The sequence below is a fragment of the Pelodiscus sinensis genome, chromosome 17 (genome assembly GCF_049634645.1).
Source record: "Pelodiscus sinensis isolate JC-2024 chromosome 17, ASM4963464v1, whole genome shotgun sequence".
Lineage (NCBI taxonomy): Eukaryota > Metazoa > Chordata > Testudines > Trionychidae > Pelodiscus > Pelodiscus sinensis.
In genome coordinates, this window is record NC_134727.1 from 20,461,169 (window position 1) to 20,489,089 (window position 27,921).

Genomic DNA, 27,921 nt, shown 5'->3' on the forward strand with positions numbered 1-27,921 from the left:
AGGGACCCTACGCCCACCCCGGACAGATAGTTCTCAGGGTTCCCTGCTTGCTTGTCTACCTCGATGAGGGACAGCAAAGCAGTCCTGTTTTGGAGTGCCGTGAGTGCCTGCACTTGGGACACCACAGCACTCGGCCACATGGAGCCAGAGCTGCCCCTGGGCATGCTGGTGCGTCTCATGAGGTCGTTGCCATCATCCCGGCAGCACTTGCTGCAGGCTGCCATCTGGGAGGTTCATCAGGGGGCTGTCAGGATCCAGGAGGCCCTGCGGGAGAGCGTTCACCCCGAGGAGCCCTCAGAGCCTCCCCACTACTCCCCACCGGGGGGCTCGTGCCCCATTCCTCCCTCACATCCTTCCACTTACCCCTCCCTAGCCCCGCTTCCTGATGTCAAATAAAAGACACTTTTTTCATAAACACGAACTGTCTTTATTTAACAAAACTGGGAAGGGGAATGAAACTCTGGGGAGACTGGGGAAAGGAGGCGGGAGACGGGAGAGGAGGGGGAAACTGGGAGAGGGAGCTGGAAGGGGGAAGCAAGGGGGGGAAGGGGAAGCTCAGCGCTCAGGGGCGCGAGTCTCATCGGGCCACATGTCTCCCAGCACGGCAGGTGCGGAGGCCTCAGAGTGTCCCCTGGCGGATGGGGAGGAGAGTGTGGAGGTTGAGGTGGGGTGTGTGGAGATTGAGGAGGTGGTTGAGGAAGGAGAGGTAGGAGGGGGTGCAGGAGTGGGAAGAGGAACAGTAGCTGGGGGGGCAGCAGGTGCTGGGGTGGCACAGGGCAGCAGGGACTGCAGGTGTGAGCACATGGCATGGTCCTGGGCAAGCTGCTCCCGGCGGAGCTGCAGGTCCTCCAGCACCCAGGCCTGGATGGTGCGGTGCAGGGCTCACAGGGCCCCCAGGTGCTAGTCCCAGTACCCCTGCCACGTGCTGGTGGTCCGGAGGAGCCCTCGGGTGCGGGAGCATGTCCCAGGTCGGGTGGTGTGCCCTGCATGTGCAGCTAGTGTGGCTGTGGAGAAAGAAGAGGAATAGTCAGTTCTTCCTGGGGATGCAGTGGATGATGCCCAGCACCCCCTGCGAGGTAAGGACGACTGTGCCCTGCACCGTCAGAGCCGACGTGCTTGCACAGAGGCCATGGTCGGGATGTCTGGCTCTCCCCGGGAGTGGGAGCTGCCCCAAGACCGCACCCATGCCCCCGTGCCGTGTATAGTGCGGCTAAAGGGGGGGAGATGTTCCCTGCCCCTGTGTAGAGGAGGCTTGTGAAAGGAGGGTGCCCTGCTGGGTCCCGCCCTGGGGTCAGAGTGGCCACCAGGGGAAACTGGGAGGGGCTGGAGGCCAGCTAATTCTAATTAAGTGTCTACACAACACTTATTTCAAATTAGCTATTTCAATTTTGGCATTACTCCTCATAGAATGAGGTTTACCAAATTCGAATTAAGCACTCTGCTATTTCAAATTAAATTTGAAATAGCGGTTTGCATGTATAGATGCTATTGAAGTTAATTTGAAATAATGGCTGTTATTTCGAATTAACTTTGCAGCGTAGACATACCCATAGGGTATCATACCATTATGATCTGTGGCCATGATGTTCCAAAATATTGTGTATTATAAGAAAATGATACTAAGTGGCAACTGGCAACTCTAGATTCTTCTTCGAATAGTGTCCCCGTGGGTGCTCCACTGTAGGTGAAGGGTTGCCCTGAGCCGCAGATCGGAGCTTTGTATAGCAGTTTCCCCTGTTGAGCCACGCATGCCCAGGAGGCGTCTCGAGCCCTTCCCGCCTCCTGAGGAGCGTGACTCAACCCCCTCCCTTTCAGTTCCTCTTTAACCGCCCTCGTCAGCGGACGGAGCAGCCAGGAACTCCCTGTCAGACTATCTGACTACTTTTCCCTTGGTTATTTAGGCATAGTTAGCTTCCCCTGTTTTATCCTAGTTACTCTTTCCTTGTTTCTTTATTAAAAAAAACAAACAAAAAAACTAGAAATAGGAAAAATAGAGTTAATTAAATCCCCCCCTCAGGGGGCTTGAACTTACCTCAGACCGGGACTCCGGTGAACCGGCTTTCTCCCGTCTGTCAAAACAAGAAACACATAAAGACTTTAAAAAAAAAAAAAAAAAAAAAAAAGCAAAACCACATAAACTATAACAATATAGAAGATAAATATAATAATTTCAAGAGGGAGAGAGCTCGCAATGTCCGGCTCCTCAGGTTTTAAAAAGTGTGGTCACTGCTGGGACCCAATGCCGGCTTCAGATTGCCACTCGGACTGCATACGGTGTTTGGGGGAGACCCACTCTCCCCACAACTGTACCCACTGCAATTCCCTGACGGCGAGAGCCAGAAAAGACCGTGAGCTCCGCTTCAAGATGATTTTATTTGAAAAAGCTCTACAGCCTGCGGGAGAACAATCTGCACCGCGGCAAGAGCCTCCGCCGCCTTCCAGAAATGCCCCGAGAGCGAGACCCTCTCCATCCTGCTCTCTTCCAGCCTCTTCCTCTCCCAAACACAGAGGAGAGGCACACCAGGCTATGAAGTCCCCTGCCACTAAGGCTTCGGGGCGATCCTCTCACTCCGCACCGGGATCGGGGCGCTCAACAGCTGAGCGGCCCCAGGAGCGCTCTAAGCAGCTGGCATGGCATGAAAAGCCGGCGCCGATTCAAACCGTGGTGCCGCTTGCAAGCGCGGCACCGCTTCCAGCCCCGGCGCCGCTTCAAGCCTCTGCAGCACCGAAAGCTACACCACGGCTTAAAGCTGCGGTGCCTCTTAAAGTCACGGCACCGCAGCAAAAGGATGGGCAGCCTCCGAAGCCACTGTCATCAACTGATGTTCTGCTGGTCCTCCCACAGCCAGACAAGCAGCCAGATGAGGCTCCTAGGGATCAGCCCCAACAAGAGACTGATCCATACAGCAGGCAGCACTATCTGTGCCTGCCCTCTACTTCTTACTCTCCTGAGGGGTCTCCATCAAGGGAATCCCCTCCCAGGTCGATATCACCATTGTCTCTTCTCGACGCTCCCCTTCTTGACGATGACCACCACATGGTCTATTCCTCGTGACATCCGTCACCTGGGAAGGCTCACTCCCACCATTATAGGGCTCCGCCACAACATGGCCCATGGCACCCATACTGGCCTTACCCACCTCCACCTTATCCACTGCAGTGGGGACCATGGGAACACTGGGATCCATATGGACACCACTCCCCTCCTCGTTCCACTGTATCCTGGAGAAGTTTGCCTTGGCCACAACCCCTACCTCCAGCAAGTTTTTCGGAGGACGAGGTGGGACAAATCTTAGACAGTGACTCAGATACTCAGTCAGTAAACGTCACACACTCTGATGCCCTTGATGCACAACGAGAGGACGCCGTAGTACCATCAGACACTGGAATGACTGACGATCTAAAACAGTTCCAAGAACTATTCAAGAGAGTAGCGACAAGCCAGAATGTCTCCCTGCAAGAGGTGCAGAAGAAACAATACCAATTGTTTAAAGAATCTATATCCGATACTACAGGGCAAGATTGCCCTACATATAGACGAGGCAATCATGGAGACCTCAGAAGATCTGTGGAAGACGCCTGCATCCATCCATCCAACCAACAGGAAAATTGACAAAGTACTTTGTCCCCTCAAAAGACAACGACTTTCTCTTCACTCACCCACAACCTAACTCACTAGTCGTGGACTCAGCACAACAACGAGCGAAGTTTCCACAGTATAGGACGGGTAATGCAGACAAGGACCACAAAAAGTTGGACTCCTTTGGCAAGAAAGTATACTCCTCTTCAACCCTACAACTCAGAATATCAAATTACTCTGCTCTCTTATCAAATCACAACTTTGACAACTACTCAAAACTGGGAGAACTAATGGCGCATCTCCCCGGCTCCAAAAGACCCATCTTAAAATTAATAGTTCATGAGGGCCATATGATCGCCCGTGCCGCTCTCCAAATGGCAATGGATGTAACTGATACTGCAGCCCGAGTTACAGCTACAGCGGTAGTGATGCATAGAGCTTCTTGGCTCCAGTCGTCTGGAGTTCCCCGCGAACTCCAGCCGAAAGTGGAGGACTTGCCATTTGACAAACAAAAGCTATTTGCAGCCACTACGGACGAAATACTCCACAACAGCAAAAATTCTAAGTCCACACTTCGCACGCTAGGTATGTGCACACCACCCTATAAACACAGGCGATACACCCCATATAATTCATATAATCGATATCGGTATGGACAATACAATCGACCACAGAGGCTTTATGAAGACAACAGACCAAGACAGCAAGGTCCCAGAAGGAGACCCAACCAAGCCCGCCCGCTAGCTAACCAACCATCTAAGCAGCACAATTGGTCGAGGGTCTGCAAGACCTCCCGTTCGATCTCGCACCTCAACATGGCCATCTATTCAACCACCGTTTGCGCGCCTTCCTCCCACAGTGGGAATCCATAACATCGGACCACTGGGTCCTAGAGATAATTCGAGTGGGCTATACCATCCCTTTTATTTCTATCCCCCCTACCCTTTCCCCTATCCCATCCCTTTTCAGGGACCACTCTCACGAAACCCTTCTAAAACAAGAAGTCAATCGGCTCCTTGTCATTGGGGCTATAGAAAGGGTACCCCGAGAGTTCCACGGGAGAGGGTTTTACTCGAACTATTTCCTGACCGAGAAAACAACAGGGGGTTGGAGACCTATATTGGATCTCCGCAAACTGAACAAATTTCTCAAGAGACAATGTTTCAAGATGGTCACTCTTTCCGCTATCATTCCTGCGCTACATCGAGGGGACTGGTTCGCAGCCCTCGACCTCCAAGATGCCTATTTCCATGTAACCAAATCAATTCTGCACCCGGTTCAAGATATAGAGTTCATTGGCGCACGCCTGGACTCAGTTACAGCCCGGGCATACCTACCTCAGCAACGCTTTGCAACCATGCAAGAAATTATAAACGGGATGCTCACAGTTCCTACCACCACAGTACTTACATGCCTCTGACTAATGGGACACATGGCTTCTACCACCTATGTAGTCCACCATGCTCGTCTGCACTTTCGATGTTTTCAGCTCTGGATTGCAACCGTTTATATCCCATCACGACACCCTCGAAACAAAAAGGTTACTATCCCACCAGACGTGCTCGCATCCTTACGATGGTGGACAGTGCCAAATAATCTTCTGGTGGGGGTTCTATTCCAACAAATCGAACCCACTATTCAAATCACCACTGATGCTTCCCTGCTCGGCTGGGGGGCACATATGGACTGTCACAAAGTTCAAGGCATGTGGTCCCCAAACGAGACACTCTTACATATCAATCTCCTTGAATTGAGGACAGTAAGAAATGCCTGTGCACACTTTGCATCCGACATCGCCAATCACACAGTCCGCATCCTAACGGACAACATCTGCGCGATGTTCTACATAAACAGACAGGGTGGAGCCCACTTCCGCTCTTTATGCGTGGAGGCTATTTGCCTGTGGAATGCGTGCATCCGCAACCAAGTCACCCTTATAGCATCCTACCTGCCCAGAGTGAACAATACCAAAGCGGACTCCCTCAGCCGAAACTTCACCGCAGACCACGAATGGGAGTTACATAGGGAGGTGGCGAACTCAATTTTCCACCAGTGAGGATGACCATTGATAAACCTCTTTGCTTCTACCCAGAACACCAAATGTCCCCAATTCTGCTCACGTGCAGGACTTGGCAAACACTCTCTGGGGGATGCCTTCCTAATCAAATGGACAGCCCCCCTACACTACGCCTTTCCTCCCATACCGCTCATCCCAAGAGTTCTGCGCAAGATCCTGAGAGACAAAGCCCTAGTCACCCTGATTGCGCCATCATGGTCTCGCCAAACCTGGTACCCATACCTTCACAGGCTAGCGGTCCAGCCTCCCCACCCACTACCATACCGGATAGACCTACTATCTCAGGAGGATGGCAGGATACTGCATCCACAAATCAGTACCCTGCATCTTCACGCATGGATTCTCTCTGGTTCTCGGAGGTAGAAGAGCACGACTCCCAGCGAGTAAAAGACGTCCTCCTCTATAGCAGGAGACAGTCTACTCGGAAAACTTACCAACAGAAATGGACACGTTTCTGTCACTGGTATCAGCGAGCCAAAGTGGAGCCCCGTGCCTCAATACTAACTACCATCCTAGACTACATTCTGGACCTTAAAGCATCAGGACTGTCAATCTCCTCTAAGAGTACACCTCTCTGCAATAGCAGCATTTCATACCTCAGTAGACGGCTTCTCCATTTTTAACCATCCTATTACGAAGAGATTCCTCAAGGGACCCCAGAATGTGTACCCACCACATAAGGCCCTACCCCCTTTGTGGGACCTAAATCTTGTTTTGAACTGCCTCACCAGACCTCCCTTTGAGCCACTGGCAACAGTACCACTTCCCTTCCTTTTTATGAAAGTCTGTTTCCTCTTAGCCATCACCTCCGTCAGGAGGGTGAGCGAACTCGGAGCATTAATGTCAGAACCTCCTTACACAGTTTTCACAAAGGATAGGGTCATACTGAGACCCCACCCCACGTTTTTGCCAAAGGTCTGTACAGAATTCCATCTCAACGAACCGATCGTATTACCTATCTTTTTCCCAAACTGCATTCTTCGCAGACAGACGCCAGCATGCACACTCTGGACATCCGGAGGGCCCTGGCCTTCTTCCTGGAAAGAACAAAACCATTTCGTAAATCTGAAAGACTTTTTATGTCCATTGCTGAACAATCCAAAGGGACACCAATATCATCGCAACGAATCTCAAAGTGGATATCGACATGTAAAATCAAATGCCACTCTCTGGGCAATAGACCGCTACAACGCCCACCACGAGCGCATTCTACTCGAGCCACGGCTGCTTCTACAGCTTTTCTGGGCAATGTCCCCTTAAGAGACATTTACCGGGCAGCAACATGGTCTTCAGACCATACTTTTGCTAAACACTACGCTATCCTTCCACAACTCAAGAGTGATTCAGCAGTTGCCACAGCAGTACTCTCTACCGCTGCTAAACAATGACTCCAGCTCCCTCCAGCCTTACATTGAATACTGCTTTGTAGTCACCTACAGTGGAGCAACCACGGGGACACTACTCGAAGAAGAAAAGGGAGTTACTCACCTCGTGCAGTAACGAGTGTTCTTCGAGATGTGTGTCCCTGTGGGTGCTCCACGACCCTCCCTACCTCCCCTCTGCTTGGAGTCAAAATTCTCGGGCGGAGACGAGGAACTGAAAGGGAGAGGGTTGAGTCACGCTCCTCAGGAGGCGGGAAGGGCTCGAGACGCCTCCTTGGCATGCGTGGCTCAACAGGGGAAACTGCTATACAAAGCTCCGATCTGCGGGCTCAGGGCAACCCTTCACCTACAGTGGAGCACCCACGGGGACACACATCTCAAAGAACACTCGTTACTGCACGAGGTGAGTAACTCCCTTTTTCTCTTACTACAGCTTTTTGTATTGTATACTTGAATGATAAATGTCTAAACCTAGTTGACTAAACAAGTCATCAGGATTAGTGGGGGAGTTTCTAGCAACATCTAACAAAGCAAAGAGCTTGGGAATTTACTTGTCACATCATATTTACACTAAAAGGCATAGATGGTCTTGAAAAATGATGCCTTGCAAAATTAATTATTTAAGTTACTAACCAGTTTATCCACTCAGCCATATCCACATTCTCATCCACATCATTTCCTCCCAATAAGCAGTTTTTCTTATGATGATTCATTCTTGCATCAAGACCCTGCATCAACTTCTTGCACTGCTTACACTTGACACATTTTCCTTTTCTACCCAGGAATGAATTTCTTCAAAATAGTCCCAGATAGGGTGTCTCTTATGCCCAGAAGCCATGACAGTTTTCTGTGTGGCAAAAGTGTGGGGAATATAGGAAGCTGTATATGTGCTGAATAATGTCTTCCCTTTTTCTTTCCAGTCCACCGCACTGTTCCTTTTTATACTGCCTCCATCCTTTCCTATATATTGTGTGTCTGTCTTTGAGACAATGTCTTAACTAACTTCTCTGCTGTGCATGGCCCATGTCTGCCTCTACATACATACATACATACATACATACAGAATAAAAACAACCTTCTCTAGCTTGTGTCTCTCTTTGCACTTGTTACTTTTTTAGTCAGCTAAGAAACAGAAATTGAAAGCCCAGAACTTTCAAGATGCAAGAACTAGTAATTAGGCTGGACAGATGAGAGCCATTAATTCATTTTTGTAAATGTAGGTGTAGCATGTTTGTGATGAGATTTAATTGTAATTGTTTTTCTTAAATAAGAAACGTAGTGTGTTATTTTGATGGTTTAAAAAAAATTAAACCTGATTTTTATTTAAATCATCGATTTTTTTTTTTTCACCCTGATTCAAAACCTCTGATCCAAACACCCTTTGAATGATGGTAAAGTTTGCATCTGGATTCAAAATGTACTGGGAGCCCAGTCTGTAATTCCTTCAGGGTGCAGATGTGAAGTATAATGATACAGGTTGCACCTCTAAAAACCAGGACACTCTAGTCCAGCAACAGCTGTGGCCTGGTAGGACTACAAATGCTCCAGGATCAGAGTGTTCTAGGGGGCTTGAGGGCCTGGTCCGATGCCAAGAGTGTCCAGGAGGCTGGCCTGAAGTGGGGTGGGACAGAGCCCGGTACACTGCCCAGTTGGGCTGCCTAGGGGGCTAGGAGCCGGGAAACTACCATGCTGCCGGTAGGAGGAGGGAGACAGGAAGCTTAGTGTGTGGCTCAGCTGGGCTGGTGGGGGGAAGGGAGACTGGAAAACTGGCGCACCGCTCAGCTGAGCTGTGGGGAGAAAGCTGGGAAGGCTGGCACACGACCCAGCTGTGCTGAGCAGGGGTGGTGCCAGGGGGCAGGGCAGGGGTTGGGGCCAGCAGCAGAGGGGCCAGAAATGACCTCCCCTGGTCTGGCAAAATCCCTCATGTGGGACCGATCAGGTCCAGAGGGTACTGGACCAGGGAGGTCCAACCTGTATTAAGCAGCTTGCCTGAGGCCACATATGAAGCCATTGTCAAAGCCTGGATTCAAACTCCAGAGTTCCCCCAGTCTGGTCTCAGTCAACAGAAGAAGGAACACTGCAAAAAACAAACAGAATGTATTCATTTGCATTGAATATTTAGGAAGATTTAAGAAATCATTGTTTCAGCCCAATCCACTAGAAGCAGTGAAAACTCTAGATTCTGTGTGTTGAGCGGTTCATGTCAAATGCAAAGTCTTTCCAAATGCTAAGAACCAAAAGCAAAGTAACCTGGCCTCTCGCCTGCCAACCATTGTCTCCTCCAACATTTTCTATTTTTGGCCAAGTTGAATTTTCTTTTGGGAAGGTTGAAATTTCTTATGTGCAACACCAATATTGAAGTAATGTGTAGATGTGCATCACCAATACAAACAAAAAACATCTATACACACATACACACACATGGCGGCTGTGCCCACCAATCCCCCTCTCTTTGGGGGTAGACGTCTAGCCATGTGGGAGGGTGCAAGAGCATGGGAAAGGCACACAGGAACGGCTTGGGGTAGGTGTCTGGCTGAGGTGGTAGTGTAGGAGTAGGTTGGAGGGTGGGGACAGGAGTGGGCTTGGGATAGGTGTCTGGCTGGGGGGAGGGGACCTGGGATGGCCCGTGGGAGGGGGTCAGGCTCAGAGGGTGGAGGGAACCTGGCATGGGCCAGGAGGGGTAGGAGTTTGGGCTCAGATGGTGGAGGGGGTACTGTGCAGCCCAGGGTGTGGTTGGGGTTGGATGGTGGAAGGGACCCAGCCCCTGCAGCGCAGCCCCCCAGGATGTGAAACTGGAGCTTAAGTAGTCCATGCCCAGAGGGGACAGTACAGAGGCTGGTCACAGCAAGCGGCTGAGAATGGAGGCAGCAGCATGTGGACATAGATGACATCACTGTCGTTCTGCAGGAACATTTATTTATATTTATATTTAGAGAGAGAGAGAGCTTGAGAAAGAGAGTTTGAGATTTATTTTAAGAACAGTAAGAATGGCCATACATGGTCTGACCAAAGGTCTTTCTAGCCCAGTATCTTGTCTTCCAACAGTGGCCAATGTCAGATGCTCCAGAGGAACTGAACAGAATAAGTAATGATCAAGTGATCCCTCTTCTGTCATCCATTTCCAGCCTCTGACAAACAGAGGCTAGGGAGACCATTCCTACCCATCCTGACTAATAGCCACTGATGGATTTAACCTCCATGAATTTATCTAGTTCTTTCTTGAACCCTGTTAAAGTCCTGGTCTTCACAACATCCTTTGGCAGAGAGTTCTACAGGTTGACTCTGTGCTGTGTGAAGAAAAACTTCCTTTTGTTTTAAACCTGCTACCTATTAATTTCATTTGGTTATTCCTACCGTATGGCTACACAGCAGGGCTAAAGTCAAATTAAGGTATGCAACTTCAGCTACGCTAGTTGCGTAGTTTGAGTCAAAATAGCTTAACTTGAATTTAGGCGCTGTCTACGCAGCAGGAAGTTGAAAGAAGAATACTATACCTTTGACTTCCCTTACTCCTTGTGAAATGAAGGCTACCATGAGTCAGAGTAAGAAGTCTTTCAACACAACATTATTTTGAAATAAAGGCTTGTAGTGTAGCCATACTCTTTATTTTGGAATAACATCAGTTATTCCGAAATAATGCTACTGTGTACCGCTAGTTCCCCTAGACATCTACCCCTAGACATACCCCTGGTTCATATGTTATGGGAACAAATAAATAACTTTTCCCAAACAAGTCATGGTTTTTATAGACCTCTATCAAACTCCTCTTTTCTAAACTGAAAAATCCCAGTATTTTTAATCTCTCTTCATATGGGACCTGTCCCAAACCCCTAATCATTTTTGTTGCCCTTTTCTGAACCTTTTCCAATGTTATATGTATTTTGTGGTGAGGAGACCACATCTGTATGCCATATTCAAGATATGGACATACCATGGATTCATATAGAGGCATTAAGATATTCTTGGTCTTATTCTGTATCCCTTTTTAAATGATATTGTTTGCTTTTTTGACTGCTGCTGCACATTGAGTGGATGTTTTCAGAGAATTATATCTACATGGCTGAATGGTTAGTAGACGGATGTAATGTTTGAACAAGTTTGCAAATAAAGTTTTGTCCTACAAAACATCACATCTAATACTTGCTACTTCTGAGTCATAAGGGCCAGAACTCTATCACAAAGCAAAGTTCTGGCCTAAAAGTAATACAATATGTCATGGATTAATTAGTAACACAGGATTTTTTTTAAAAAAATCATGAAGATCAGAGTTTTTTAAATATCTGCAACACTCAAAAAAAACTTCTGTTAAAGATTCTTAATTCTTTCTAACCTTAAGCCATTAACACCTATGCAAACTTTGTTTTGAAATGTAATCATGAAAATGTCCTAGCACACACACCCTCCTATGCTACCTGCTTTCCCTTCCACTCCTCCCTCCAACCCAACCAGACAGGATTGTAGCAGGTGAGTCAGGACACTCTAAACAAACTGCCACATGCCTCCACCTCACTGCACAGATACCAGCACCCACCTCCTCTTTCCCCCACCTACCCCATGCAGTCAGCCCTTTACCTCCCCCTTCAGTTCAGGAGGCCTAAGGAGAGTTCTGTATTTTTGTTTCTGCCTCTCTCTCCTCACACAGACAGGACTCTCCAAACTCAACTCCTCTCTGACTCCACTCCAGCCAATTACTCTTTCCCTCCCCCCAATCACTTATTCCCTCCTTTTCCCTCCTTATCTACTCTGGGAGCTCCTCCATTTCAAGCATGCAGTACTGCCATTTGACGTTTCTACTTAGCAAGTCAGTCCCTCCCTCCCCTCCCCCCGTTCAGATGAGCTGCATGGGGCTTGTTAAAGGGCTGCACAGTCCCATAGTTTACAGGGAACTTAGCTGCCGTCCCCCAGCATCCTGCACAGATTCCTGTAAACATGATGTAAACTGAAGAGCAGTTCAGGCACAGAGTCTCTCAAAATACAGCCTTGGGGGACTAAGTTAGGATGTTGCATAATTTGGTGGTTAGGTGCCTAAAGCCAATGCTGGCTACCAGCTTGAAAGTACAAAGTCACTTGTGGAGCACGGTGCCTCCAAAAAAAATGAGCAATTGCCTGCAGTTTTGAATTTCCCACTGCCACATTCCAAAGCCTAGATCCTTTGTCTCTGGGGATAGTAGTTTAGCCACCTTTCACATGTGGCTGAAGGATTTTTCCTGAAGTTGCTTAATGATAGAGAACAGGTGATTCCTGGATCCCTTGAGTGCTTTCTAAGCAACTATGTAACTCTCTAATCTCCATCTTCTTACCCTATATCAGTGGTCTCCAACCTTTTTAAGCATGAGATCACTTTTTGAATTTAAGTGCAATCCAGGATCTACCTTGGACCCAAATACCCTTGTCCCACCTCCTTTGTGCCCCTTCTCGGAGGCCCTGGCCCTGTTCACTCTGTCCTCCCACTTTCCCTCCCTTTCATCAGGCAGGGGCAGAGGGTTGGGGTGCAGGCTCTGGTCTTGGGCTAAGGGATTTGGAGTGTGGGAGGAGCTCTGAGCTGAGCCTGGGGCAGGGAGTTGAGGTACAGGAACATGTTCAGGATAAGGCTCTGTAAGGGAGTTTGGATCCAAAGGGCTCAGGGCTAGGACAGGGGCTTGGGTTGCAGGAGGGGGTTCATGACTGGGGCAGGGGTTTGGGATTCTGGCTCCAGCTGGGCACTGCTTACCTCAGGTGGTTCCTGTGTGGTGGTGCAGTGGGGCTCAGGCAGGATCACCCCTGCCCTGGCCCTGCACCACTCCCAAAAGCAGCCAGCAAACTCCATCCATCCCTTATGCCCTGCCCATCTGTTCTGTGGAGATAGAATACAAGGTGGGAGGGGACACCCTGACATCAGCACCCCTTCATCTTCCTTCTCTGCCTGCACAGCAAGCAGGAAGCTCGCGAGGGGAAGGCAGCTCCAAGGCAAAGCGCAGGAGATGCGCAGCAGTGGGGGAAGAGGCAGCTGAAGTGCTGCGCTTGATAGCCTCTTGGCCAAACTAGTAAGAAACACCTGTCAGAGGCTCCAAGATCTACCAGTAGATCCCAATCTATTGGTGGGTGACCACTGCCCTCGATTATAACCAGGACCCTTTGTTTTCCGTTTTTGTTTTGTTTGAAATTTCCTTTGAATGTATTGCTGTTTATTACAAAAATAAACAGGTGAAATTGGTGCAAAAATTAACTTCACCATTTTTCTAATATTGGAGGACAGAAGAAAAAGCAATTAGAGAGATGTAAGAGTCTAGAAAGTAAAAGAATCTTAGTGCTGTGCTTTATTTTGTGAACGGAATCTTAACAGTATATACACATATGCCATGCACAGAAGGCTGCTTCAGTCCCACAAGGCCCACTGTGGAGAAGGTCGCTTCAGCACAGCTGAAGCAACCCCTCACTGTGGCGGATCCAAGCACGCCACAGGCAGAGGCTGTTCTGGCCAGGCTTGTGTAGCTCCCCACCCACTCTACCTTCAATCGTTTAACCAGTTAAACATTACTTTGAATCGGTTAACCAATTAAATGTGATTTTACATCCTTAATTTGCGCCTGTGTGTGTGTGCATGTCTCTATCTTCCATGACTTTGCCTTCCTTTATAGGCAGCCTCGCATTTACACTTAAGAGACTGATTTATTATTGATATAAACTCCTGTGCTTGATGTAATGAACTGGATTTTCTTATAATCAAGAATGTCACATACTTTGATTGTCCAGAATTGGTATGAAAGTTGGTAAAAACCAAATAGCTTTTGTAATCCTAGGATTTTATGTTTTTATTTTTATTATTTTTTGTTGATAAAATTCAGTAAACACCAGAAACAAAGAGCATTAATTACTCTTTCATAGTGGCCTACCTCTCAACCACAAGAACTGAGCATGGATGTTCAGGATAGTGTAAATTCTGAGCCCATTAGATCAAGGTGAAGTTCTGGATTCCCACTGGTTACTATAACCAGGCATTAACTGCTAGGACTGTACAGAATACAATACAAGCAGAACAGCAGCATGGAATTCAAGACAAAGCAGAGAAGGGAAGTAAACATACAGCCGGTCCCTGACTTATGAAAGAGTTATGTACCAAACAGTAGGTCATAACTCGATCTGTTCATAAGTCATATTACATTCACTTACATACGGCAACGCTGTTCGTAAGTATGGATTTCGATCGTAACTCGGGTACCGGCTATATAGGAGGCTGGTCGTAAATACGAACGGTCATAAGTCCATGTGTTCATAACTCGGGGACTGGCTGTACATTAACCAAATGTTTGTAGTAATCACCACATTGGGCTTTCCTGACACTGTTTCCTGGCTGAAGGAATTAACCAAAACCAATGTCATTTGCTAAATATTTAGTTGGAGTATCCACAGATCTCTGAGTGTTTGCAGAGTGAGGGAAACCTTATTATCCTCACTATACAGATGACTGACACGCTAAGTCAGGTTATGACTTACTGACTCTCTGCAACCTTCAGGAACAGCTATGTCTCCAGCCTAGTTCTATGCCCACTGCCTTACTTTCCATTGCTATTGAAGAGGCATAAAACATAATCAATTGCTTGCCCTCTCAGTACTGCTGCATTTCCATCTTTGCTTTAGACCCTTACACGCTCCCATCGGGCTAGCCTATATAGCTAGTTCTATAACCTGTGGACACACCACACCTCCCAGATACTTTCTTTTGCAAATGGACCTTTTAATATGCCTAGTTCTGCTGTCTGTCTGAACTTTAAGTTAACTATGTGAAAGGGAGCACGGGAAGCTGTAGCTCTCTCTCTCTGCAAGGCCATTTTGATGTGGCAGGCTGATACGTCTTCTTCAGTCTGTGTCTGAATCTGCATGTGGGATATGAGTTCAAGGCTTGTTTTAATGCTATGTAATTGGGGTACAGAGTATGGTAAGGATATTTCAGTTACTGGTAATCCATGATGGAGCATCTTCACATGGTAAATGAGGTGAAACCTTGGCTAATTTTCCAAGCCTTTTCTCCCCAGCACCCAGAGCCAAGGTGCAGCCAGTGTTCAGAGTGTTGTTCATTAAAACCCCTTGCCCACCCTATTTCTTTGTCTTGATTGCATGTGATTAAGAGTGTACAAACAAGCAATTCTCAGTTGCTTTGGATGTTGCATGCAGAAGAAACCCCAGGGGGATATTTTTCTCACTACCTACGTTGCCAATTGCAATCACTATGGTGATCTTTCCAGTATTTACTAACCAAAGAAGAGGATGCGGTGGGGAGATATAAGGGATCAATCTAAACTTGCTCTAAAAGGAAGGGCTGTGAGAGAGTTCAAAATGACCTTGGCTAGTGGGAGCAGATGGAATCGTCAGTCACTGTTGGTTATGGCCTGGGCACCATTAATAAAAAGCTACTTCCCTACCAGTGGAATTAGAGGAAGCTGCTGCTGTTAGCACTGTGTGGAGTTAAGAATACAATAAGGGAGGAATAGGTTTGTAAAATGGACAGGACAGATGAGAACATTACCAGAGTTGGAGATGAGTTTTTTTAAAAAGTAGATAATTGAAGGGGACTGTTTAGATCCCATGTATCTACTATCTATCCTGTCTGGTTTCCTTGGGAAAGAGCTTTAGAAATTGCCCATGTTGTTTGTCCCTGGAGCTGGGCTGGCCAGACTCAATGGTAAGTAGTTAAGTTTGGTGGCTGAGCTTTATCTCAAATGTCAGTGGTCGCACAGAGTATTAGTTTTTGAGGTTTGTGGCCTCAAGAGTTATTTGTCCTTCCTGTGTGACCCATCAGTGTTGTTTTCAAAGGTCTTTATCTTATTACTGTTGTGGACATACTTCCCCAGGAAAAAAAGCTAACATCACTAAGCCAGGTGGGACTCTGGTATAATGTCAGTTCACATGAGCTTATGTTGCCAACATAGATAGTATCCTTTCAAGTGTAGATGGAAATGGATATGTAGGCCATTGGCTACAAGCAAAGACGGGTCCATTTAAGCTAAAACCACTGCCAACTTAGGCCAAGTCTATATTAACCCCCTCCATCAATCTAATCTTCATGACTTCAATTAGGCAGATAGCCTAGCTGAAGTCAAAGTACTTACCGCAGCGTCTTGTGTGCTGTAAGGTTTGCAGGGGCTGCTCTCCCATTGACGTCTGCTGCTCTTCTCGTTGTAGTGTAGTTCCGACGTCAACTGGAGAGCATTCAGAGATCGATTTATCATGTCTAAGCAGATGCAATAAATCTACATCCAGTGGATTGATCACTGCAGTTTCAATCCCCGGCATACTAGAGGCAAGCCCCAGCCTGTGACGAGGCTCTTATTAGCCAGTGAAGTCTTGTGTCAATGATCTACAACTAGTAGGGGGATCTTGTGCACTTTCTATTGACTTGGCTAAATCAACAGAGAGCATCCCAACTGTTCCAAAGAATGTCATTCCAGTTGAACATTCTTGCGTGTTACCTTCTCAGATGAACAACTGCCACCATCCCATGTAAAATTCTGGTGGTTTCATACGTTTATCTTTTTTCCCGTCTGTAGTAGCATTTAAAATAATGCACAGTGATTTCAGTTTTTACATATATCTAAATAACATGTCGCCATGTTTTAAAAAGTCTTCAAATGTATGTAAAAGCCAACAGGTTATATGTATAAATGCTCTTGGTGCAACCATTTTGGTGAATCTGGAAAATTTGCTGTAGAAGTCCTAATTCAGATTCCTGGAATGACAAGGATTTCCAAATGAAGTCTTGACTCACTCACATTTGTTTGCCTGGATTTTTCTGCTTAGAATGAATGCCACAGTTCTTCCATTTAATATACACTAAAATCAGAGACCCAAAAGCTCCTATGCCATGGTATGTATGGTTTTATTACAGCTTTGCTGTGGTAACAACCTTATCTTTGCTATAGCTGCAGTCTCTTTATGGTATTTAAAAATATAAAAGCTGTCTTACTGGGTCAGACCAGTGATCCTCCTTGCCCAGTAGCCTGTCTCTGACGATGGTCAGTATCAGCATTTCAGAGCCAGTACAGATCAGGACAGATTTTGGAGAGATTCCCCATTGTCTTCTCCTTTCAGTTTCTGACAGACGTTTAGGGTTACCTTGACTATCATAGCTAATAGCCATTGATGGTTGTGTAACCCTTAAACTTCTTCGTTGTTCAACCCAGTTATAGTTTTGACCATCAGAACATCCTGTAGCAATGACTTTCACAGGTTAATTCTGCATTTTGTGGAAAAAAATTCCTCTTGTTTATATTAAGCCTGCTGCCTGTTTGTTTTGTCATGTGACCCTCTGGATTGTGGGAAAGGAAAAATTAGACTTCCATCCCATGGAGAGATTAAGCTCAGTTGTGAGCAAATTAATCAAGAAGGTAAATGTCCTTGGTGACCTAATGTCTCTGTTGTTTACACAATTGTGTGTTCACACAATCAGACTTTTGTGTGGTGAATCTATTTCTTTTTTTTCTGACCTGTAAAATAAATTCATTCCCAGAACATGCTCAGTAGTTCAAGGTGATCTTGGAACTAATACTAGTGATGGGTCTTAGTGATTGTAACATGGATGCTCTTCTTTGAGGAGTGTCCCTATAGTCTCTCCACTGTAGGTATCGTGGCTCCCCTGCACTTATAATCAGAACTTTTTATCAGCAGTATTTCCCCTGGGTGCTGGCGCGCACGTGCAGCACCACTCACAACGCAGCATACGTGCCAATTTGCGCATGCCATTAGCTGTTCTTTCAGTTCCTTCTCAGCGCCTCCCGGCTTGGTTGGAACAGAGCAGCGCTCCATGTTAGAATTTAGTTAGTTGAATTCACAGTTTCCTTCCTCCTCTCTGTTAGTGTTACTTTAAACCATTTTTTTCTTTATAGTTGTTTATAGGATTAGGAATAGGCATGCCAGGCTCACCAGGGTTTAAACAGTGCCTGACATGCAGAATGTCTATACCCATTTTTCCAGTGGGCACTCCCAGTGCATTTGGTGCCTGGGCCAGGATCAGTCTCCAAAAAGCTGCCACCACTGCAGACTTGCAACACCCACAAGTTCGGCACTTCAGTTTTTGAATGACAGCAAGGATGAACAAGAGATTCCCTTCTCACCATGCCACTCATCTTCAAAACTGACCCCTCAGTTGCAAGAATAGCAGCAGATGGTCCAGACTCAGATGTGGCAGCCCTTTCCATGGGTCCCCTTCCATCCCACTCCCACAACCCAGGCAGGGATGGGATCCCAGGGGCACCATGAAGGCTCAGGTACCATCACCAGTGGTAGCAAGACTACAGCCAGTGGCACCCAATCCACCTACATGCACAAGGTGTCAGAGGTGACACAGAACAACAAGGAAGACCTGGATGAAACATTGGAGGAGGATACACTACCTCCATCTCGTATCTCATCGTCGTCCCAGGATGAATCCATAATTCCCCCACTTCTGCCATGGGCGATGACTTCAAATCTTTCCAAGACTTGTATAAGAGAGTAGCTGATTCCGTCAACATATCACTAGTCAAGGTACCCGACGTCCAGTATAAGCTGACTGACATATTGCAAGCCTCGCCCTTGGAATAGCCCTACCAGTCAACGAGGCCATACTCAGCCCATCAAAACTTTTGTGGTAGGTACCAGCCTTCATATTACCCATATTGAGAAGGGAAGACGGGAAATATTACGTCCTGGCAAAAGGGGCTGAGTTCTTGTTTACACACCGTGCCCCAAATTCGCTGGTAGTCGATTCAGCTAATAACCGGGATAAGCAGACCTAGTTTAAATCCATCCAATATGTTAAGAACTGGAAGAGACTTGATCTCCTAGGGAAAAAATGTTATACTTCAGCATCCTTGCTCGTCAAGATAGCAAATTACTCAGCATTGCTTGCCAAATACACTTACAACCACTTCAAAAGAATGAGACCCTTTATTGAAAAACTTCAAGAGGACGACAAGGCCATATTTAAGTCAAGCATAGATGAGGATATCCTCATAGCGAAGACAGTGTTGCAGGCATCCTTTGATATGGCTGATACTGCTTCCGGATCTCTTGCCACATCGGTAGTGATGCATTTCATCTCCTGGTTGCACTTTTCTGGGTTCTCTAGGGAAGTACAAAACAGTAGAGGACCTCTTCTTCAAAGGGCAGAAGTTGTTTTCTACCACCTCGGATGCATCACTGCATTTCCTTAAGAACTCAAGAGCCACATTAAAAACACTGGGGATGTATGTTCCCCAACCGAAGAAGAAAATAAACCATCTGTACATGCCTCATGGTAGGGCATCATCATCATCATCCTACTAAGCTTAGACGGGCTATTACTTAAGACGACGCCAGAAGCAGCAAAAATGCAAACAGGCTCCTCCAATCATCTAATGGCAGACAAACATTTTAAACCATTGGTCAAGGGTTCAACATTAGTACACAATCAACCAATACAAATTCAGTCTTGACCATTCTGCCATGCATGGTCCACCGGGACAACCAACAAATGGACTCTGGAGTTCATAGCAAAAGGCTTCACAATACCATTCCTCACATTTCCCCCAGCCCAACCCCCTTCTCTGTCCTCTTCAAGGACCTCTCTCATGAGTCTCTGCTACAACAGGAGATAAACAGATTGCTATAGGTGGGGACAATAGAGATCGTACCAGCACATCACAGGGGAAAGGAGTTCTACTACAGCTACTTCCTCATGCCAAAAAAGTTGGGAGGATAGAAACCCGTGCAAACTGAAAAACACCTTTAAAAAAACAAAAAAACAATTCACTATGGTAACACTGGCAAAGATAATTCCTGCACTGGAAAAAGGAAACTGAATGTCATCCCTCAACCTACAGGAACATACTTTCAAATAACAAGACGATCATCTCACAGAAAGTTCCTCGGGTTCACCCTAAAAGATCAACATTACCCATACCGAGTCTTCTCATTCAGTCTATTGGGAGCATCCAGAGTCTTCTCCAAGATTCTCGCAGTAGCAGTGGCCCATAGCGATCTTCCCTTTCTTGGATGATTGCCTGCTGGTGGCTTCAACAGAGAAACGGGCCAAACAATTCAATGAGGACACAATCCACCTCTTTATAAAGCTGGAGCTTCAAATAAACACTCAAAAGTCAAACCTCACACCATGTCAGAAATTGGCATTCATAGGTGCCACTCTGATCTGTATACAAGCACAGGCGCAACTACTTCTGCAAAGATTCCATGCTCTAGCAACACTAACAAACCATTACAAACAGCCACACAGTATTTACCAGGCACTGCCTACGGTTATTCGGCCATTTGTCAGCCAGGTTGCACATGTGAACTCTGTAAGTATGGCTACACACACTCTTGCTTTCGGTCTCTCAGGTACAAGAGGCTCAGCCCTGCAAGCAAAATCAGGGAATCCCTCACATGGTGGCTACATGACAACAATCTTTGCTCAGGTGTCCCATTCCAACAGCCAACCCCATCTATTCACATAATGATGGACGCTTCCCTGGAGGGCTGGGGAGCATACACCTGCGGACACAGTATGCAGGGAAAATGGTCTCCCAAGGAGACAAACTTACACATCAATGAGCTTGAGTTACAAGCAGTAAGAAAAGCATGCAAGCACTTTCTTCCGTTAATTCAGGACGAAGCAGTGAGAATATACATAGACAACAGTGCACGTGGGGCCAGATCATATCATCTTTGCAACAAGGCCCACAGCACTATGGTGGTAGTGGTGTCCTCTATCAGATCAACATATCAGTGATATATCCCCCAGGCAAACAAAACACTGCCATAGACCAACTGAGTCGCATATTTCACCAAAATCCAGAGTGGGAGATACACCTGCAAGCTCTACATATCATCTTTCTCAGGTGGGGATTTGTGGAAATAGACTTATTTGCCACATCACTCAACACCAAGTGCCCCAGGTATTGCTCTAGGGCAGGTATGGGCAAGGACTATAGAGAACTTTTCCTGGGTGTCTGACTGGTGAGTCTTGCCCACATGCTCAGGGTTTAGCTGATCGCCATATTTGGGGTCGGGAAGGAATTTTCCTCCAGGGTAGATTGGCAGAGGCCCTGAAGGTTTTTCGCCTTCCTCTGTAGCATGGGGTACAGATCGCAGCTGGAGGATTCTCTGCATCTTGGGGTCTTCAAAGTATTTGAAGGCTTCAATATCTGAGATATAGGTGAGAGGATTATTCTAGGAGGGGTGGGTGAGATTCTGTGGCCTGCACTGTGCAGGGGGTCAGACTAGATGATCATAATGGTCCCTTCTGACCTTAAAGTCTATGAGTCTATGACTCCATGGGAGATGCCATGCTGAACAACTCGTCTCACAAGCTTCTGTACACTTTTCTACCTCTTCCCCTCCTTGGCAAGGTCAGACATAAGATAAAACTTGACAGAGCCAAGGTGATCATGATAGCACCTGCATGACCCAGACAGACCTAGTTCCCATACCTGTCACAAATGTCGGTTGCTACTCCGATTCCTCTTCCATGATGGCCAGACATATCAGGACCAGGAGTGAGTTCTTCATCCAAAAGTACACAAGCTCCATCTTACGGCATGGCTCCTTCAGGGCTGATATCTCAGAATATCATCTGTTCGGAGGAGGTACAAAGGATAATTCTGAACTCTCGTAAACAGAGCACAAGAAAGACTTACCTTTACAAATGGCTGTTTCTCCTAGTGGGCCAACCACAGAGCACTCTAGCCTTGATCAGTGCAACTGGCAATGGTCTTAGAATACCTCATTGCACTGAAAAGACAAAATCTCTCTAACGCATCCATGAAAGTCCACTTAGCGGTTATATCAAGTGAGTATGATATGGTGGATGGCCAAACTATATTTTCACACCCAAACACTAAGAAATTCCTGAAAGGTCTCAATAATACCTTTCCTCCAATAAAACCGGTGGCTGCATCTTGGGATCTCAGTCTAGTCTTAAACGCATTGACCCGTCCTCCATTTGAACCCATGGCAATATGCTCCTTGGCAGAAGGTGGTGTTCTTAATAGCAATCATAACAGCCAGAAGGGCCAGTGAGCTGGCTGCCCTCATGACTGACCCACCATTCACAATCTTCCACAAAGATAAAGTCATGCTAAGACCACATCCAAAATTCCTATCAAAGATAGTTTCACACTTTCACCCCAATGAACTTATATACTTACCCATTTTTTTTTTTTACCAGAAGCCTCATCTGGACACCAACGTGGCAAGACTCCACTCCTTGGATGTTATGCATGCTATTGTTTTTTACCTAGACAGAACAAATCAATTTAGGCTATATCATAGGCTCTTCATTTCAATAGCAGACTGCTCGAAAAGGTACTTGGTATCCAAACTGCTATGACATCAACAAAGTGACAGTTACCCGCAGGCACACTCCTTTATAGCGATGGCCACATCTACAGCCTTCCTATATGACATGCCTGTCAGGGATATTTGCAGGCCAGCAACATGGGCTTCCATGCATACCTTCACAAAACATTATGCAATAGATACTTAGCCTTCACAGTGTACTGCATTTGGAATGACAGTCCTCTCAGCAGTCCACCAAGGAAGTCCGAAGCCCCTACTTCCAAGGGCTCAGGGTAGTGCTTCATAGTCACCTACAGTGGAGTGCCCACAGGGACACTCCTCGAAGAAGAAAAGAGAGATTACTCACCTTGCGCAGTGATAGAAATGTAACCGTGTTAGTCTGGTGTAGCTGAAACAAAAAACAGGACTATGTAGCACTTTAAAGACTAACAAGATGGTTTATTAGGTGATGAGCTTTCTCTGAGGAAGTGGGTCTGACCCACGAAAGCTCATCACCTAATAACCCATCTTGTTAGTCTTTAAAGTGCTACATAGTCCTGTTTTTTGTTTCACCTTGTGCAGTAACTGGTGTTTTTCAAGATGGGTGTCCCTGAGGGCTCTCCACAACCCTCCCCTCTGCTTCAGAGCTGCAATATCTGTCCACGGTAGAGAAGGAACTGAAAGGACAGTTGATGGTTCGCACTCATCAGCAGATCCACTGTATTGCAAGTGGTGCTGCGCGTGCACACCAGCACCCGGGGGGAATACTGCTGCTAAAAAGTTCCAGTTATAAGTGTAGGGGCACCAGGACACCTACAGTGGAGCACCCACAGGGACACCCATCTTGAAGAACAGCAGTTACTGCACGAAGTGAGTAATCTCTCTTTTCCTCCACTGTCCTGTAGATAGATACATGTGCAATATTGCTTATGAGAGAATTTTTATATCACTTGTAAGAGGAAACAGTTGTGTTTTTAGATCAGTGGATAGGGAATTGAACACAGCCGTATCCCTCTGAAGCCACTTTTTCAAATCCAGTTTGTTGAGATAGTGATCAACCCTCGTTGTCCCAGAAGGGATGCTTGGAGGGTTATATGGAATGTGAAATGGATGTGATGGACTCCTCCACTTCCCTTTCTAGTGAACAGATGTATCCACATCACAAAAACCACTAGCACAGCTAAAGTTTCCTGGCATTCTTACTGTTAGCAAAGAAGCCCAGGATTGAAAGGGTTACAGATAGTGAACTACTACTCTGTCCTGGGGGATGGGAAGGAAGGAAAGAGAGGAGGAAGACCGTGGGAAGAAGAAAATAATGCTCATGCTGAATCTGTTGTGTAGGTACTGTAAATAGTGCAGAACTTCCACATCCAGGCCTCTTACCTTGTACATTTCACTAGTACTGAATTTCTCTTTCATATAAAAGAGAAACAAACTTTTTGAAAGAGGGATTTCAATATTATTCTATGGATATAAAGTGAGCTTGTTTATACTAAAGAGAATGTCTCTTCATCCTTGAGCTTTGGGGTTTATTTTATAATCTTGGTAAATTTCTCATCTTTGTCTAATTATGTATAGAAGATAACCAAAGAGTCATGTGTTTATTACTTTATGACAGTTGCTGCCGCAGAGCTTAATCTAAAGGCCAATGAATTCCATGGAAAAACTCCCATTGATTTCATTGGGCATTAGCTCAGACCAGTACTTCAGCACAGGGATGTTAAATATCAGTTAATTGAATAGTCAATTAACCTCATAAATTCTTATATGTTACTCAACTATTCTGTAGTCTCCGGGAGTGGGGCCAGCAGTCGGTGTGCTCCGGCCCCACTCCTGAGGAGCCCCCTGCCACTCTGTGCTGCTCCCTTGCTGACCAGCTGCCTGTCACCCCATGCTGCTGCCTCTGATACTGAGCCAGGCTCCTGCCCACCTGCCTCCTAATACACTTTAAATGCAGAGTTGCAGTAGGGGTTGGTCCCAAACCCAGCGTGAGCCAGGTTTGAATCAGGCTGATGGCCAGCCAGCTAAAAAATTTACTAGCAAGGGGAAGAGGGGAATGCGTGTAGTCTACAGCATTAACTGATAAGCTTTTGTTTATTGGTTAATCAACTACACTATTATATCTTTACTTCAGTGCTGCTGAATTCACATTAGATTTTTCTATGGACAGTATATGTATAGTTATCATTTACGTGCTGTGCTTAGGAAGTTTTGAAAGCTTTTTTAACAATGGAAAACCAGCTATGCTTTGTGTAACACGTCTGATATAGCCTATTAATTTGCCACAGTTCTGCTTCTGCAAACAACTTGTTTTGTACAGAAATAGATTCATATAACATGATTTTTTTAAGTATTTCGATTACTTTGCCATAGCCCACTAAGTTACCACAATTTATCATCTACACTAATTCACTCTATATGTTGTATAGAAGGTAATATATGCTAAGCATAGCTATAATGCAATAAGAAGACTCTTTGCACTAAGAAATGTATACATTTTTCTAACACTCATGACTCCTTTATTTCTCCATCCACAGAGTGATCGACTTCTTATTAAAGGAGGCAGAATAGTCAATGATGACCAGTCATTCTATGCTGATCTTTACATGGAGGATGGTCTCATCAAGTATGTACAGGATTTCCATATTATCTTATCTACCCTTTGTTAGAGGCAGTTTTCTTTTTTTAACTTTTATTTGCAGGAATTATGGGCTATTGTATGCCAGTCCATGTTGGGTGGAGCCTGTAGTTTGTTTACCCACTGAATTTCTTCTCTTTCGAGGGGAGGGGTAGGAAAGGAGGAGGGATCTCATGATGTGTTTGCACAGTAACTCAGTGAATAAAATACTGTTAAACTGATAAGTTATAATATGATGAGCTATAATATGATGAGCTAATTCCTGTTCCTGCAGCAGTTAGATATTATCTTTTTAGTTTCTGTTTTTGTCCAGTGTCTAACAGGATTATGTGTCAAATAAATGACACTTTCCCCCCTAACTATACAAGATCCCTCTTCTTAGACCTAAAGAAAATGGATCTGTGCTTTTGAGATGCTCTATCTTTAAGATTCTCAGAGATTTCAGGCAAAACTGTGAATCTCAGCTTTTCATCTTGCTTCTGGGTGTGTTGTGGAAGTGCAATAATGACTCCACTGTTTAAAGGCTGTTCTAATGTGTAAAGTGTATGAAATGGGACCAAATCCCAGTTTGGTTGATTGCAAGTTCCAGGACGGTTCATAGCAATGGAACTTAAACGCTTTCAAAAAAACATTCCATGCTCTGTGGTACAAAGAAAATATTCAGCCTTCCCTTGGTGGAAATGTATTTTTAAAACCTGCAGTAGGAAAATCATTTTAGAGGCATTTTTAAGCCTGGTTTGGTATCATGAAGAATTCATAGAAAGTAGTAGTATTTACTAATCAATGCTAGCGTTCCAGAGGTGTTCTAGGCTGGCTGACACTGAAATGCAAGAAGCAGGAATGTGTTTCTATTTTACTCCCCTTCCAGATACACCAAAGAGTTTGAAAGTTCCTTGATGACAGCCAGTTTTTTATCTTAGTTTAAAGGGACAGAGTGAGAAAAGAATTCGTGAATATAGGATTTACGAGGTGGGGGCGGCAGTGTTTGGGTTCAGGAATGGATGTGCAACAGGTATTGAGATGCATGTGTGGGGCTTATAGAGAAGGGAGTACTAATGTTTAGGTGCACTAGTTTATAGGAGAAAGGAGCTGTAGGTGCCCATGGTGCTTACAGGAGAGGAGGATTTTATACTTCACGTGCTTCTAGGGAGGGGAATGTTATGTGGATACACGATATGGAATTTCAGGATTGTAGGGATTAGAAGTGAAGGGTCATTTTAGGGTCTATTACTGGTGAGCATCCTGCGGCCTGCAGGTCATTCATGGCTCACTAGGGTTTTCCCTATGGCCCATAAACCCCCTTTCTGTCCCTCGGCCCCCACGCCTCTCTCAGCCTGGGCCCCTGCACTTCCTACTCCTCTCCCACCACTTTCGGAGTGCCATGAGTCTGCTGATTTGCACTCCATCCCCCCCCCCCCCCCTTCTTCCCAGAGCTTGAATTCCACAAATCAGCTGTTCACAGCTGTTAAAGTTCTGAGCAAGGGGGGAATGGAGCACAAATTATCAGATTCATAGCATTCCAAAAGTGCTGGGAGGGAGGGGAAAGAGTAGGAAGAGTGGGGCTCCAGTGCCCCAGTGCACAAGAGGCATGGGGATCAGGGGATAAAGGAGGTGGATAGGCCACAGGTGGAACACCAGTAGGCTGCAGGTTGCCCATCACTCACAATCATGGGGCCCACTGAGACGGAGGAGAGCCATTCATGTGGCCCACTTGCTAGTCTTGGTTGCCCATTGCTGGTTTAAGTGTGTATATATAGTTGTTCCGGCTCTTAGAGGGGAGTTCTAGTAAACTGGGATTTTAGCTTCCTTGGCCACAATGCAGTACTGCAGTTAGCAAGGGTGTCCTTCTACCCCAAGAAGGACAGGACCTAATGGAAATGTCACTGAGTGGAAAGGCATCTCCCCTAACTACACTGAAGCACAGTGAACACTGTGCTTGAAAACCACCTTGATTGAGTCCACAGATGCAGCAGCTAGCCATGTCCTTGAGAGGTCTTGGTTTGCTTTAGGATCCTTGTAATCTGAGTGGAATGGCAAAACCCTGCAAACCGAGGGCTGGCCATTAGTCTTAGGAGTTCTGATTTTTTGTCAGAAGTAAGCCTGAGATTTGAGCCTCAAGGAGTGGGGAGGTAGATATATTTACTGGGGACAGGTTTGGAAATTAGGGATTTTGAAACCATTCACCCCTTCTTCCTCTTCCAACAGTAAAGCAGTCCGGTTGAATGACCTCTTTGTGTAGTGGTTCTGCAGAGTTTGTTCACATTGGTTTAGGTTCCTGCCTTTTTCTGTGTTCAGATTGTCTCAAGTCCACTGTTGTCTTGGGGAATGTCTACACTACCACCCTAGTTCGAACTAGGGTGGTTAATGTAGGCATTCAAAGTTGCAAGTGAAGCCCGGGATTTAAATATCCCGGACTTCATTTGCATCTTGCCGGGCGCCGCCATTTTTAAATCCCTGTTAGTGCGGATCCCGTTAGTGGAACGAGGTGTACCGGTAGTTCGAATTAGAAAGCCTAATTCGAACTACCTACTCGTGCCGCGTGTAGCCGCGGGCACGGTGTCCGCACTAACGGGGATTTTAAAATGGCGGCACCCAGCAAGATGCAAATGAAGCCTGGGATATTTAAATCCTGGGCTTCATTTGCAACTTCGAATGCCTACATTAACCACCCTAGTTCAAACTAGGGTGGTAGTGTAGACATTCCCCAAGACAACAGTGGACTTGAGACAATCTGAACACAGAAAAAGGCAGGAACCTAAACCAATGTGAACAAACTCTGCAGAACCACTACACAAAGAGGTCATTCAACCGGACTGCTTTACTGTTGGAAGAGGAAGAAGGGGTGAATGGTTTCAAAATCCCTAATTGCCAAACCTGTCGACATACCCTTTTTGTTTCCTTACTTTGTTAGGTTGTTGGTAGAGTATGGTCTAGTCAAGTTTCATTTTGTATGTGGTGACCATCCTAATTAATATCT

At 46.1% G+C, this 27,921-nt stretch overlaps 1 protein-coding gene and 1 long non-coding RNA gene across 3 annotated transcripts in view; one reads left to right on the plus strand and one right to left on the minus strand.

The window, feature by feature from the left end:
• Positions 1-27,921, plus strand: part of DPYSL3 (dihydropyrimidinase like 3) — a 115,056-nt gene that overhangs the window by 50,455 nt on the left and 36,680 nt on the right. For both annotated transcript variants that reach the window (XM_075900286.1, XM_006124529.4), the window contains exon 2: positions 24,844-24,932. In XM_075900286.1, the coding sequence (XP_075756401.1) occupies positions 24,844-24,932 (89 nt within the window). The remainder of the gene's footprint in view (positions 1-24,843; positions 24,933-27,921) is intronic.
• Positions 432-7,251, minus strand: LOC142818719 (uncharacterized). Its single transcript, XR_012896333.1, has 4 exons — positions 7,146-7,251; positions 6,613-6,694; positions 2,033-2,069; positions 432-1,004 (listed from the first exon to the last, which is right to left on the minus strand). It is a non-coding gene; the product is annotated as an uncharacterized LOC142818719 (long non-coding RNA).